This window comes from Brachyhypopomus gauderio, chromosome 9 (assembly GCF_052324685.1).
Source record: "Brachyhypopomus gauderio isolate BG-103 chromosome 9, BGAUD_0.2, whole genome shotgun sequence".
NCBI classification, from domain to species: Eukaryota; Metazoa; Chordata; class Actinopteri; order Gymnotiformes; family Hypopomidae; genus Brachyhypopomus; species Brachyhypopomus gauderio.
The window spans coordinates 16,289,358-16,303,747 of NC_135219.1; the positions used below are offsets into that span (position 1 = coordinate 16,289,358).

General features: G+C 39.7%; 2 protein-coding genes across 2 annotated transcripts in view; one reads left to right on the forward strand and one right to left on the reverse strand.

Moving 5' to 3' along the window:
* Positions 1-688: 688 nt before the first annotated feature.
* Positions 689-2,184, reverse strand: LOC143522502 (cytochrome c oxidase subunit 8A, mitochondrial). The gene is made up of 2 exons (XM_077016221.1): positions 1,896-2,184; positions 689-1,085 (listed from the first exon to the last, which is right to left on the reverse strand). Exons 1-2 carry the CDS (start codon positions 2,013-2,015, stop codon positions 975-977), a joined length of 231 nt encoding a protein of 76 aa, XP_076872336.1. The 5' UTR covers positions 2,016-2,184; the 3' UTR covers positions 689-974.
* Positions 2,185-5,344: 3,160 nt separating this feature from the next.
* The window catches only part of btbd7 (BTB (POZ) domain containing 7), a 32,844-nt gene continuing 23,798 nt past the window's right edge, over positions 5,345-14,390 (forward strand). Inside the window, exon 1 of the mRNA XM_077017617.1 lies at positions 5,345-5,765. The gene's annotated coding sequence lies outside the window, so the exon portion shown is untranslated. The remainder of the gene's footprint in view (positions 5,766-14,390) is intronic.

Sequence of the window (14,390 nt, forward strand, 5' to 3'; positions counted from 1 at the left end):
GACAGCATGATGGTCTATTTGCATGTCAATCTATGAAAGATCATTCCCATCCAGCCAAGATCCAGGAGTGTGTATCTCCAACTAACATTTAATGTAGAAACTGGACGATGAAAATGAAAATGTTTCTGGTTCGAGCTTTCTCGAAAATAAACGTGCATCGTGGAATTCTCTGCTGTTGATTTTAATCTTTGCATATCGTCGGATAAGTGGACAGGATCGTTTGAAGCAATTAGTACATTGCAAGAGAAAATGATAATAAATCATTATCCCGTGCACTTCTATAATCAAAGGAGCCTGGAAAAATAATCAAAGCTCTTCCTCAGATCACACAGCGCCTGGTTGCCTCAGACGGAAGGGGTTAGGTTCCTCCATCTGAATATAACATTGTTTCATCCTTGGCAGTGAACCCCTGGCATCAGTATCAAACTTTAAAGGGGGAACGTACATGTTTTTGTACTCAAGATTTAAACATACACAGTTTGGCGAGGCAGAATATTCCTGATATAGGTGATATTGAGGACATCAGGGTACTGGGTCTCTAGCCAAAATACATAATGGTGTGTGGCAGGTTGGACTGCAAAAGAAATTTTCTTGCATTGTTTTCTAAAAAAAACTTGACATGGATTTTATTGTTCAGAGCAAATGAATGAGGGATCGTTGCAAATTAACATCAGGTAACAAACCAGAATTCGTATTCAACATACTTTATTTGTTATAGGACAAAATGTGCAAATGTTTCACACAGTAAGTGCCACTGCAAGAATCCACTACAGTAGCATTAGGGGCCACAGTCCTAAGGCATTAAACACCGTAACATAGTAAAATCATTGAGATCAAATAATTGAATCTATCATTTATCCTTATTATGGATCTCAGTATTTGATACAGTACAGTATTGGTGAATAATGCTTTAGAGGCAGCCAGTCTTTTCTTTCAGCATGTGGCTGCTGGCTGTTGATTGGTTGCTGGTGTGATCAGGTGGTTGGGGGCTGACGCCTCTTCCTGTACTCTGGGATATGATGGAGGATCCAGCCGGCAGGTGTCAGGAGAGCAAACGCAAAGAGTGACATAATGAAGAAACTTTGCTGTAGAGAGATCAGAATATTGGGAAATAAATGTGTGAAGTGTCGTCCTTTCAAATGCACAGCAATAACTGCAACAACCTCAGTGAAACCAATACTCACATCATATCATTTAAAATGTTTCTTGTGCTTTTATATAAACCCACCGACGATGAGATTTGAAACAATTTGTTCTCAGGTTACTTGAACTCTAATTGTATAAACCGTTTAGCCTCGAGGTCACAGATTTTTCTCTCTACTGGTTTCCAAGGGCATTTGAATAAAGTAATCAGGGACTTGTTGATAAGTGGAACCAAGTAATGAACATGAACATAATAAATAAAGGTAGATTACCGAGCTAGGTTATCAACTCTACACAAAATATGTAATTAACAATTAATGTAATGTAATGTAATTCATGTTTTACATTTACATTTTACATTTTTACATTTACGTGTTAAGCAACCAGTGCTGATAGGCTTATCGGATATGTTTTAACGATGATGATCTTTAATATGTCTCCTAATTTTTCAGATATTAAATAAGTATATAAAAATATAAAATAAAAAATGTATTACAATGGTGCATTTTTCACTTGAAATAATTTGATATTAAAATCTTTGAATTTTGAAGCAGCTCTTTTACAACAAACATACTGTTAAAATGCATTTAGGTAACTGATATAATTTTTAAATGTAAATCAACGTCCAATACATTAATTCATTCTGACTAGTACCTCAGTCTCTCTAAACTCTTCTAAAACATCATATCATCTGTGTTCAGTCAGCTGAAACGTGGGGAATTTTTCAACTACTGCAAAGCTGTTCCACTTACCCCTGGTCCAATCTTGCTCTTGGGTGGTTTGCTGTAGATGCTGGACCTTTTTCTCTGCAGAATGACCCTGGCCAAGTTTAAACTCCTGGGCTGCCGGGCCCGACTTAGACACACCAGCATCTCAGCTGCAGTAGGGGTCAGAACGAGTGACTGTGTGTGTGTGTGTGTGTACGTGTGTGTGAAAGAAAGAAAATGAGCTGAGGAAGAAAGAGACGGGTGTACACTGTTTGCACCCCTGCAACCCTCCTCTAAAATGCTGAAGATGAATCTTGTGAATCCCCTTAAACGAGCCAGGATGTGGGCATTAATCTGCAAACCAGCCCCCTCTGAGGGAGGGGTCTGTCCTGGCTGACTGTAACTTTCACACACTACCACTTCTCACAAACAGCTTGATTTAATTGACACTGTCTATGATACAGTCATGATTCTCCCTAGTACAATAATCATTTCTAACTATTTTAATGCAGCCAGAAATTACATGTTAAATCAATTCCAAAACATGTAATTTAGGCAAGTACACGAAAATCACTTTATTGGAAAAAGAGACTAATGTAAAACCTTCTCTGACCCGATGATGTAGTCTCGTTGTGAATCGCATACCCTCATTGATTGATTTCCGGTATAAAACTCTTTGTCAGCTGAACAGGCTGGTGGTTGATAGGGGCTTGCGGAAAAGCAGGTTCATGAAAGGTGGCCGCCGTGGACCGGAAAAGAACACAACACCTGGCTGTCTGCTCTTTGTACGTTCAGTGCCATGTGGAGTACAATGCCGCCTAAATTATGATCTGATTTAGAGACTAGATTAGAGGAAGGGGACGGGGGGGTGGGGGGGGGTGCAGCCAGCTGTTCTGTCCTGCAGCAGTGTGGTTCATACATATTAGTTATGACATTAGACAAGTAGGTCTTTGTTCTTATCTTTTGCCAGACAACGCAGGACTCTTGCCTGTTGATGGATAGCATCCCAGAAGCTACACTTAGGCTCATGCAGCTGCCTGAGTCTTAAAGATTTGACAATGCACTTTAATTGGACGTCAGGCTGCATGTGAAGGATGGGTGAAGGGTGTGTGACATGGTTATTCACCATTCTGTTAAATGGTTCTACTGTTGGAAAAGTCCAAATGTGCCTTTAGGTTAAAAGGTCCCATAAGAAACAAGAGAAATAAAGTGAGCAATGCATAAATGTAATTTATTTCAAAACATTTATTTCATTTTTTAAGTAAGTTAACTTATATTGAGCACTATTTGTATAGCTATCGTAACGGTGCTAGGTATGCGGACTGACAGGCCCTGCCTTCATCAGAGAGGATGCTGGGAAATGTGTGGAGAATGGTTATTGACATTACTGTTAATGTGTTAATTGATGTGCAGTTATTCTGTTGTTGGAAGTTATGGGGGCCTGGGGAACACGCTCTGGGATGCTGAAGTGTCTGATATGTGGGAATTAACACCATCATCGTGAAGTGAACGTGGCTGTCAGCACGGGCAGAGGGGGAGGTGAAATGAGTGGTGTACTGTTAATAAAAGACACTTGCTGTTGAAATGAGCTCCTCTTGTCAGACTCCTTTCTTCACGGACACGACACTATTTTCCCCACCAACATGGTCACAAAACAGCTCTACAGAAATCATGTGTATGTGTGTGTGTGTGTGAAGGACATGGGGTGATAAGGTATAGAGCTGGTTGGGAAATTAACCAACCGGTTAACTGGTTTTTATAAGTTCAACATGAGATCAGAGGGAGCAGAGAGAACACAGAGTGCCAAATCATCAGATGGGGGTTAGTCCATGCCTGAAACAAACACGATTTTCCTTATTTTAAACAGAGTGATAATATTCTAGCAAGAGGAATTATATTCTTACATAATGTTCCTTTAGGCAATAGTGGATAGTGTGATTTTGATATTTTCCAAATTATGAAACTTTAATTAAACAGAGGCACTCAGATGCTACAGAGGATAGGCAAACAAAACCATAAAGGTAAATAAACCACATATACAACTGCTAGACAGAAATGTTACGTGAGAAGGGAATAGTTCAGTGTGGACTCAAAATTAGTTTAAAAACTAAAAACAGGGCAAGAGATGCAAACAGAAGCATTGCTACTACTTTGAAATGACAATGGAGGAGAAATAGCCAGACAGTAGGCTATATGAATATCTGTTGTGCATCCAGGTAAGAATATTCACGGCAACAGGAGGATGGAATGCAAATGGAGCAGGTCCAGAGGACCGGAGACTCCAGGCCAAGGGTACTGGAGCCATGGGGAATTGGACTTATGTCAGACAGGCCCAGAGGGCAAGAACAAACAACAGCTAGTAGCTTAACCGGGCGTGCACCTGCATTATATCAGACAGGTTGGGACAGCCGTACAACAGATTGTTGGGTGTGTTTATAGTGCACAGTAATTAACCCAAGATGTATTCGGTGATCAGAATGTAAGCAGGGAGTTTGGATGGAGTATCTTTGGCAGAACCTAAAGGAAGCAGATACAAGATGGCACCCAGAGTCATCAGCAATTCTCCAGTCCACTGTGTGACCTCATAAGAGAGGCGGGGCCAACATATCAACTTACCCTTATTCTCTACACACTTTCTAGAACTGCACCTTTACCTAATGGGGAAAACAATTACGCTAAGACTTTGATGCACACACGTTTAGCCTAGGCATATTGAAACTGTGTAAAGATCTCTGTCTCAAACACTGACAGCAAGGCTCATCCATAGCTGGGGTGAAGCAAGCAAACGCTTTCTTCATTTGACCAAAATAGGCAAAGCAGAACATAATGGTTATTAAGGGTTATGGGATTATTCAGACATACTGTGGCAAAATCATTTAAAGGTATGTAAGTCAGTGATGGTTTATTGAATACAAAATGTAACTGACAGCCAATGTAGTGTGAATACAAAAGGGTCAATTTGATCAAAGGACTCCAGAATAATTCCAGTGTTATTCTGATGCCAGTGGAGTTTGGGATTATTCTGGTGTTTGTTTATGCACCTCCTGGATTATTTAAGACTTTACTGTAATTTCCCTTGCAATATTCTTTTCCACCACACGTAGGAGTCCGTGAACTGTGGAAGTGAACTATCAAAGCGATAGTAAGGGTACAACCGATCTATTATGTAGAGTTAAAAGTAATTTTTGTGTCCGCTACATAAAACCTGATCTTAAACATATCTACATAATAATAAAAAACACTCTTGTCTATTTATGCTTATGGCATTTTTTTCAATATTTCATCTCTACATTCTGTGGTGTAATAAACAATGTATTAAAGTAGCTTGGCTGAGAAAACAAAATTATTTAGTCACAGTCTAAATAATAATGACTAAAAGTGTATTTATGTTTCGTATCCCGATACAATTCATCAGAATTTTAATACCGTGTTCATTCAACTGCAAACATTTGGTGAAGTGGGCCTTTAATTTGGGGTTTGAGCAGCAGCGCCGACTGGGTTCAGTGGGGGGAGAGAGAGTGGCGAGGCTCGGCGCGTTAGCTCGCTAGCACTCGGCTCGGCCAGCTCGCCTTCTCCGCGTACATAAACCCCCAAAACGGGGAGTCGAGGGACAGTCAGAAAGTGCCGACGTTATCTGGTTCCCGCAGCGGGCAGCACGGCGCGTTTAAAGTAAAAATTTCGGTGAAAGTTTCCCAAGTAAACACGCCATTTAAAAGAAAGTAGCGCGGCTAGCTGGCGCTAGCTAGCAGCGCGGAGGGTTACATCGCTGCCGAGGCGATGAGTTGTGCAGAAGTAGTTAGCCGCGGCTAGCCGTCCCGTTAGCAAAGTGACAGAACTTCGCGGGCTAAAGTGGATACCGAGGAGCCTTCGACCCGACCGCGCACGCACCCGGACGGGACCCGCTCTTAACCCGAGGTAGCCCCCGAACCCGACTACCGTCCGCGGCCGAGTTCGTGTTCGTGAACGCTGCTTAATCTTAAGGTTTCCAGTCATTTACACTAGCAGCTAGCTGGTTGACTGACCCAACAAGCGAGTAGCTGTCGACAGTTAATTGCACATTTTTTCCAAATTGGCGTTGGAAAGCTTTACAACAAGCCGAGTGAAATTGTCGAATTAATATTATTATTGTTATTATTGTTGTTATCTTTGGCTGCATAATTTCGTGTGTGGCAACAGGGTTAATACATGGGTAACAGTGCCCTAGAGAGCTGCTAGCTAACCAGCTAGTTATCTCAACTTGAGTTGGGCAAATGCATTCAGCTGCTTGGCGTCCTCTTGGGTTAGCTGCCTGTTTATTCTCGTGAAACTATAAAAATACTGGCAATCTAAATGACTAAAACATTAAAATATCAAACAAAAAATCTCAGTTCAAAGAGGATTTGCCAAGCAGATTATTCAGGAAGCCTTCACCACATGTACGTGGTTTCCTCCTAACTTTTCACCCTAAAGAGTGCGAGCTGAACGATAAACCACACGTTTTGCTTTCTATGTCAACATGAGTGTTTCCTAAGCAGTTAAAATTAGGATATTGTGAATAATAACGGTTATTAATGTGGACTTTCATGTTGAATGTGATGCGTCTTCAAGCTATCAAAATATTCAGTTGATTACTGTAACTGTAACCTTACTGATGTATTCTAGACTTAGTGTAACGTTTAACGTGTTTAAACAAATGTAATGGAGGGGAACAACTGTTAAGTTGTGAATTAGTTCTGTAAAGTCTTTACAGGAATTTCCAGTGGCGTGTAAATTGGCTGACTCCAGCGCTTTGAGCTCCCGGTCCTGCTCCCTCTCAAACGCAGTCTTCTGTTTTCCTGATGGAGCCTTTTGACTCTTCTGTGTTTCCAGGGCTTCAAAATCCCTTTTTTTTAAAGTTGTGGTAACGTTTTGATGGCTCGATTGCATTTTTTCTGCTGATGTGGATGGACATTCTGAGATTAAGGATTATGGTTATATTTTCCCTAGGGCCCTGGTGATTATGAGGCATAGTGTTTAAGCCCTATATCTAGTTCAAGCCCGGATAAAAAAAAAACATGTGGGTAGGAGAATTGTTATCCCAGATGCAGTGACATGCTTAAGGATATAGGCCTTTTTGCAAAGATCTGAGTGCAGATGATTCATGATTTATTAAATTTATGCACAAAACACTTAATTGAGGCACTGGTTGTGCTGATCTGAACTTCCTGAATGTAGCCTTTGATATTTGTAAGATGCATTTCCCCTCATAAAAGGGGACATCGGGTGTGTAGTGGTCTGGTGAAGGTCATCAAGGCTGCACCATGCCTTAAGGCATATAAACAGATCACAAAGCACGTTTCTTAAGGAGCAGAATGGACATTAATGTAGAATTTAGAGTATTAATCATGCCTGTTGCTAAATTACGAGTTAATGTTTATGTAGTGTTATGTAATTACTTTTACTTTACGCATAACTATTCAAATTAACTATTTTATATGACTAAGTCTGCACAAAGTTTGCACGGACTGTCTCTGCAACATTGCAGCATGGCTGCTAATATCAGCTGAGGCTAAAGTGCTTTCAGTGTAAGCTGTACATATACATGTACATTTGAAACACTGACACTTAGAAGACCCATTGTGTTGGGCTGAGCCAGGGAGCCATAGAAGTTACTGTCTGGTTTGTAATGACCTCTTAACTCGGACTAATCTCCTGGATCCTTGGGCCAATCTGAATCACTACTTCGCTTGAGGAGAGGAAATTGAAATTTATAAGTGATGTTTTTCTTTTCTGAAAGTGCTTATTGACAGTGCTTTTTGAGGCGCTGTAATTTCCATACTGCCACAGTGTTGGTGAAGCTTAATGCTAAAAGAATTAATAGCCTATATTATTTTATATCAATAAAATAAAGCATTTATATTAACTTTATTTAGGATCAGTCAAACCTACATCACATTCTGGCTACTTTGGTTATCCCGTTTTTTTAACCATGGTTTTTTCAGTACCTTGTGTCAAAAACAAACGCATCACTAGTTGTTTGCATGTGTGTACTTTACTGCAATTTTTTATATCTATGTATCTTACCTAAATACACTGCAGTTACCTACCAGGAATAATTATAGATTAAAATATATATGTGCTCCAGAATCTCTGGACATGCCCATGATGACACTCATGCAGTGTGAAAGGTTCAGTGACATGACCTTCCCACTCTATGACCTGTTGCAGATGCAAAGATATTTTGAAATTCTGTGAAATGAGTCTATCTTGTCAGATCTTGTCATGCAAGTCCATCTGTGACAAGTAAGCCAACAGCGGTAGGCATAAGCAACAGGCAGTGAGAATGCTGGAGAAACTTCCATCCAATAATTCTGACTGTGTGTCATAGGCTTGTGTGCTAAAAATTACCCTAATGCTTCAAAACTGTGAATCTTGTAAATACTCTTTGACAAAATGTTTGTGAAGGAGAGGGAGAAAGGGCAGTTTTTAAGCCATTTAAGCCAGTTCTTAAGTTTTTTAGACATACCAGATTCCCTAGGTTTCACTTTTCAAGACGGTTGAATGATGCTTAGCTTAGCAGAAAAGAGTTGTTTTAAAACTCAGTCTGGTTTTGTTCTAGGAACCAATATAAATATTTGTCCATGATTGAACATATTCGTTTTAACAAATGTTTTGGCTGCCCAAGCTTTCTTGATTTCATTATAATGTATCTAAGCAGCACATGTGAGATTTTGATATTTTGGATTGGAGCATGTGATTCAGTTTTTTTTTTCAACAGGTCTGTATTTCATCAACCAATAATTATTCCATAATTTTCTTTTAACCCCCCCCCCCCCCCCACCTTGTTTCTGTTCTAATGCACCACCACTATATGCAGGTGTTCATTCTCCATCTTGACATGAGACCAGTCTGCAATTGCTCCTGTAGTGTGTCCAGAACGAATCACAGCCAATAAAACAGTCTAGCAATTCATAGATTTTGAGAGCTGTATAGTGTCCACAGTGGTATGAAATGGTGTCTACATAATTCAGGCATAGGAATATTGTTTCCTATATCCTCAGTCTTTGAAGGTTCTTTTATTTCCAAAAATAAATGTACCTGACCTCTTCCTGCTGTCACAACAGAGGGAAAGAAAGAAAGAGGGAGGGAGTAGAGGAAGAAAGAGAGACATTTCATGGGGGAAAGAAATTGGGGCATATTTTTATATCCCCATTCCACATTGTTGTGTGTCTGAGGAGAACAGTATTTTGTGACCCTCAAATGTGCTTTACCTACTTTGCAATGTTTTACTTTGCACATTGAAACATTTAATAATTCCCATCCCCAAGTTGCTAGCGTGTCCAACTCCTTTGTCAAGTCTTTGTCAGGTCAAAAAATAACAATTTTTCTGGAACTCAAAGAACCATGATGTGCTAAATGGTAACAGAGTAAAATGTCCTGATGGTTTCAGATTAGCTGTGGTAAACATGGCTCCTGGTTGTAATTTGTAACCCATGGCCCTCAAATGAAGGACTGCATATTTCCTGAGAGTATTGATCTGGAAATTGGCTAATGCAAACCCATTGGGTATATGACTTACAGCTACTTGGACAGAACTTTGAGAATAATTTGTTCAGATCCTGCCCTAGATTTATATGGAGCAGTATGTGTAACTATGTACAAATACAAAAGGCCTGTGTTACATTACTTGGGTAGACAAAACATCCATAATTTTTGATGAGGTTAATGAAGTGTTTGTTATGGCACTATGTTGCAGTGACATACTGTCATACACAATTAGATTTTCATGAGGAGGCGTAGTTGATTTCTCCTTTTGAGAACTTTCTCATTGTAGACGAGGTTCTGTGTAGTCACTATGCATATGTTAGTCACATCTCTCAAAGTTTCAAATCAGATGTTAACTTTAGGTCACAGTCTCTGCAGAGTTCATGAAATAACATGAAAATGTTTGAAGTTTTAACTGACAGTTTTAACTTCCTGTGCTGACAGGAAGTGCCTGGCAACATATTGAACGTTTTTGATAATGCATTAGTAGTCCTTGAGACTCAAAATGCCTTAGAGAGGTTCGTGGAGCTCTGTCGCTGTCTGAGTTGTTTAGATTCATGGGTTGCACTTTTGCATGCAGTGTAGGCTTTACTCAGCCAAGTTTTTCTGTTGTCAATAAAATTAAGATAATCTTCTTGGAAAGGTTGGCAAGGCCATATTTTAAGTATTCAATCTTGTCAGAGCTTCTTAATTCCCATCAATTTTATAAAAGTCCTGCTATTATCATTTCCTTGTGCTTGGAGCCAAACTTTTGTGCGTGGGCTGTGACCACAGATGTCAAATGTATTATCAGCCTTATCTGTCTTGTGTTAACCTAATTCCTTTGGGCTTTCTAGAATAAGTCCCATTCTTTGACATTTCACCTCTGGCTGCCCAGTGTAGAATAGTGTTGAAACTGAAAGTCCATTGTAGGTAGCCTATTAAACTGAGGATGATGGTATAAAGAGGCCCCAAGGCCTTGTTTTAGTGGTTTAGCCTGTGGTTCAAGACTTTGGAGAAGGCTTTTAGTGACCCTTGGCGAGATTCCCTAAATTCAAAGTGCTTTAGTGGCCAAATTGGCTTGAATTATATTAACAATTTGTCATCCTTTGTTGCACTTTTAGAAAGAGTTCCTTCAATTTTGAAATGTTCCTAAGACCACAACTATGAAATTGACTGCTTTTTATTACTTCTAATTCAGGGATGGGCAACTTCCATGATAAAGAGGGCCAAAATTTTTTCAGCACTATCATTGAAGGGCCACATGACCATGCACTTCAAATAATTGGATATGAAAGACACTACAAATTATTCTCAATAAGAACACATTTTAAATGAATTCAGATCTGTATGTTTATTGCACCAACATACATCTATTTTCTGCATATAAATGCATTAACATTAACACATTATAAATGCATAACCTTAATAAGCAACAAAGACAAAACATTTGCTTAATAATAAAGTGCAAAAAGGAATTTGAACTCCTTCATATCAAAGAACTGTAACGCGGAGCGAGGAGGCGGACACAAACGCTGAGAAGAGCGAGATTTAATAAGGGGAATTGGGCAAACCACAAATAACCGACAACGGGCAAAACACAGAGATACAAGTACACAGGACTAAACTGAACAACTGACACAGACACAACTGAACACAATGACGACACGGGAGTGGCAGACAGAGGGAAGGTGGCGAGTGTAAAATGGAGACAAATTAAGTATTATATCGCGATCGATTCTTAGTGTTGACTTGTAACTCCCGCGGTAGCCCAACTCAAAAGTAGCCCAAAAAAACGCACCCCGCGACCCCAGAATTTCTACCCGCGGCTGGACTTTCAAAACAAGCCCAATTTGGCGTGAAAACCGCGAACCTGGCAACTATGCAGCTAGGAGAGGGGGGCGTAGCCCTACGTGACAAGAACAAAAAAGTCCTGCTCTATCGTTTTTTTTTCTTTTAATTATTAAATTATTATTGATCTATTTGCCGCCAGTTGCCCATCCCTGTTCTAATTCATATGGCAGAAAAATAACATAATAAAAAATAATATAGACTGTTCTAAATTAATTAGAATTTAGTTTGCTTTGTTAATATATGTCAAATTATGTTCATTTAAAAATATGGACATTTGGCGACAGTAAAACTCATTGTCAGATGGAATTACATTCATTTATTGCTCAAGTTCAACGCACTGCCTCTTGTGTAATGTATTATGTCAGTGCCTGCCTTGCACATCTAAAGCTGTAGAGGCTATTGATGAATAATTGTATCCTGGCATTTAGGCCATTGCAGTATGATAAAGAAGTTGCAAGAAGCAGTAGGAGTAAATTGCAGAAAACTGCCTGAATGTTTTGAAGCTTACAGTCAAGGTGCTGCTATTGTCTGTAATGAACATCACATCTTCACTTGATCTCACAGTGAGATGTTCTGAGCACAGCCCTTTTCAGAGGTCACCCCAATCAGCCAGAAATGTCATTTAAAAATTCAGCTCATTTTAGCTTTAGCTACTTTCGAAAGCAATTTAGATTGATAATAGAGTCTTTTAAAGCCGTGAATGGGCACGACTGTTTAGTTGCGGGCACACAAATGCTTGAATTTTGATCAGGCAATTTCAGAGCAGACTCTTTTTCTGGAAAAAAAACTACTTGAAGTTTTGCAGATCTGTTGCTTAGCAATTCTGAAAGCTGCTTAATGGTCATATGATGTTTTTTCCCCCTCGTCTATGTTTGTCCTGTTTTGTCCAGCATTAATATGAATCACTGTAGTTTCATCTGCCATGTGGCATAGTTCTTTGTTTCTCTGGGGACCATCAACCATTGAGAAATACAAAGGAGTCCTTTACATAAGTTACACACTTCATTTATGTGCTGGTATGGTCTGTGTAGTAATTTGTGTTGTTTGTACAAATGTTTCTGACATGCTTAGCAAGGCAGAGCATGGAGCTTGAGTAAAAAAAATAATAAATGTGATACCATCAGTTCCACCTACACAATTCTCTTATTATTAACATTCCAGTATGAATTAGAAGTAATAGCAAGTTTCATTATAGTGGCCATGGGGTCATGCCACTTAAGATACAGTAAAAGTTTAAAAAGTAATCAGTGGGATTTGGGTCAATTTGGAAGAAAGTAAAGCATTTTGAATTAAAATATTCTTGCTGAGTGTTCTTGAGCCCTGGTTGTTAAATCAGATGATGGTCTCGGCGTTTGACACTAGTTTATGGCTTATAAGACCAAAACCATACCAAATGTTGACCATGGCAGTCCGATTTGTATTAAATAAATAAATAAACAAAGTGCTTGTACTTTGCTTTGTATTGCTCTAAAGAAAGGACGTTTGGTACTTTGAGAAGTATCAGAGGGACCCCTTCTTTTCAACTGCTGCCATCTTTATAATTAATTTGTGTGCCTAAAAACAGATGCCTTCCAAATTCCAATCACAGTGATTTAGTTGAGTTGACGAGAACCTCATTACAATTCCCACTTTTTCCTGTTGATTCTGATGAAACCACAAATTATTGTAACACGCTTATACATCATCTGTACATCATCTATTGATTGTTGTACTTTGGCACATAGTATTTTGCATATTTATATCTTTTGGTGGATTTAGTTTTGTAGCCTTAACACTTGCATTAATTACCTTACGTTAATAACACAACGTGATTATTAGAGGGCACTGGATGCAGACCTAAACATCCACAAAGCAAGGTAACATGAAATCTGAAGTAGTTCACAAATCATAATGTGAACGGATCAGTTCTGTTAACACTACTTATGTGGTAGAACTAATTTCACCGTTCTGCTGCATTCCAAAGTGTACTGTTGTGCTACACTTGCTATGGTAACTGCAGCTGTCCATTACACGCCCCAGAAGTACAATGAGTGAATTGCAGACAAGAGAAGTTCTTGCACACAGCAGAAATGGAGCTCTCAGATTGCACTGTTCTACACCCTACCACGGAACGAGAGAGCTCAGCAAACCTCCTGAATAACCTAATTTCCACCACTTGTGTTCATGATCTTATACTCTTAGTCACTACTAATATAGAAACATTAAAAACGTCATCCTAGGACTGAGCTCCTGCTCGACCACCCATAGACCAATTCAGAGACCTCAACACTGCCACTGCTGACCTAATATGACCTAAAATTCCTAGGAAACCTCAACTTCTCCAGTGTTTTTTTTTTCTTTCTCACCTGAAGGAAGTATTTAATTATTTTCTGAATGTGTATGATCTCGTAATTTCTGATTGCCATCCAATCTGCTTTAAATTCGACCACAAAGTACAAAAGTGCTTTAGGAAGATCTGTTGCAGTGACCACTTTATTATTTCATAATCCTGCTTTACCTCCCACAACTTTTTCTGATGTCCTTGATCATAAGTCTTTTCCAACTCCACAAAGCACATGTAGACTGGGTTGACGTATTTCCACAATCCCTCAAAAAGCGGTGCCAGAGAGATGAGCTGGTCTACTCTTCCAGGAAACTGCATTGCTCTTCCTATATCCTAGGTTCAGCTATTGAGCAGATTCTTCTCTCCAAAACCCTAGCATAGCATAATTGGTGCTCACCCTCCTTTTCATAAATATATGGACCACCTCTCCAGTTTTCCAGTCCAAGAGCACCATTCCTGTTTACCATGTGACACTGGAGAGGCATGTTGACCACACAGCCCCAACCCTGTCCAGTGCCTTCAGCATCTCTGGTCAAATTTCATCCACACATTTTGCTCTGCACACAAATACCATGGTGAGTTCATCCTCAGAAATAGACTTGTACTCACTGTTGGTCTCAGGCACCCCCTCCTGATGTAAGGGCATGTCCACGGAGGTGAGGAGCTCCTCCTTGTGTTCTTCTGCTCATCAACAGCCCCAGAAAAGATCAGCACGACATAGCTTAGTGACAACAGTTTGTCAAAATGTATCTGGGGCCACCCAAAAGTCTTTATCCACGATCTCTCAGAATTCCTCACAAGATCAAGCTTTCATCTTAGCAGATGCCACAACTGCAGCCTTCTTGCCTTCTCGTGTCTTGTTGTTGAGGTTAATTAAATCC

What these genes read in the sequence shown, in the direction of transcription:
- LOC143522502 (XM_077016221.1), bottom strand. Translation starts at nt 2,015, where the DNA reads ATGCTGGTGTGTCTAAGTCGGGCCCGGCAGCCCAGGAGTTTAAACTTG. An exon ending in AGAGCAAGATTGGACCAGGG is followed by an intron (nt 1,086 to 1,895) that starts GTAAGTGGAACA and finishes ATCTCTCTACAG; the next exon opens with CAAAGTTTCTTCATTATGTC.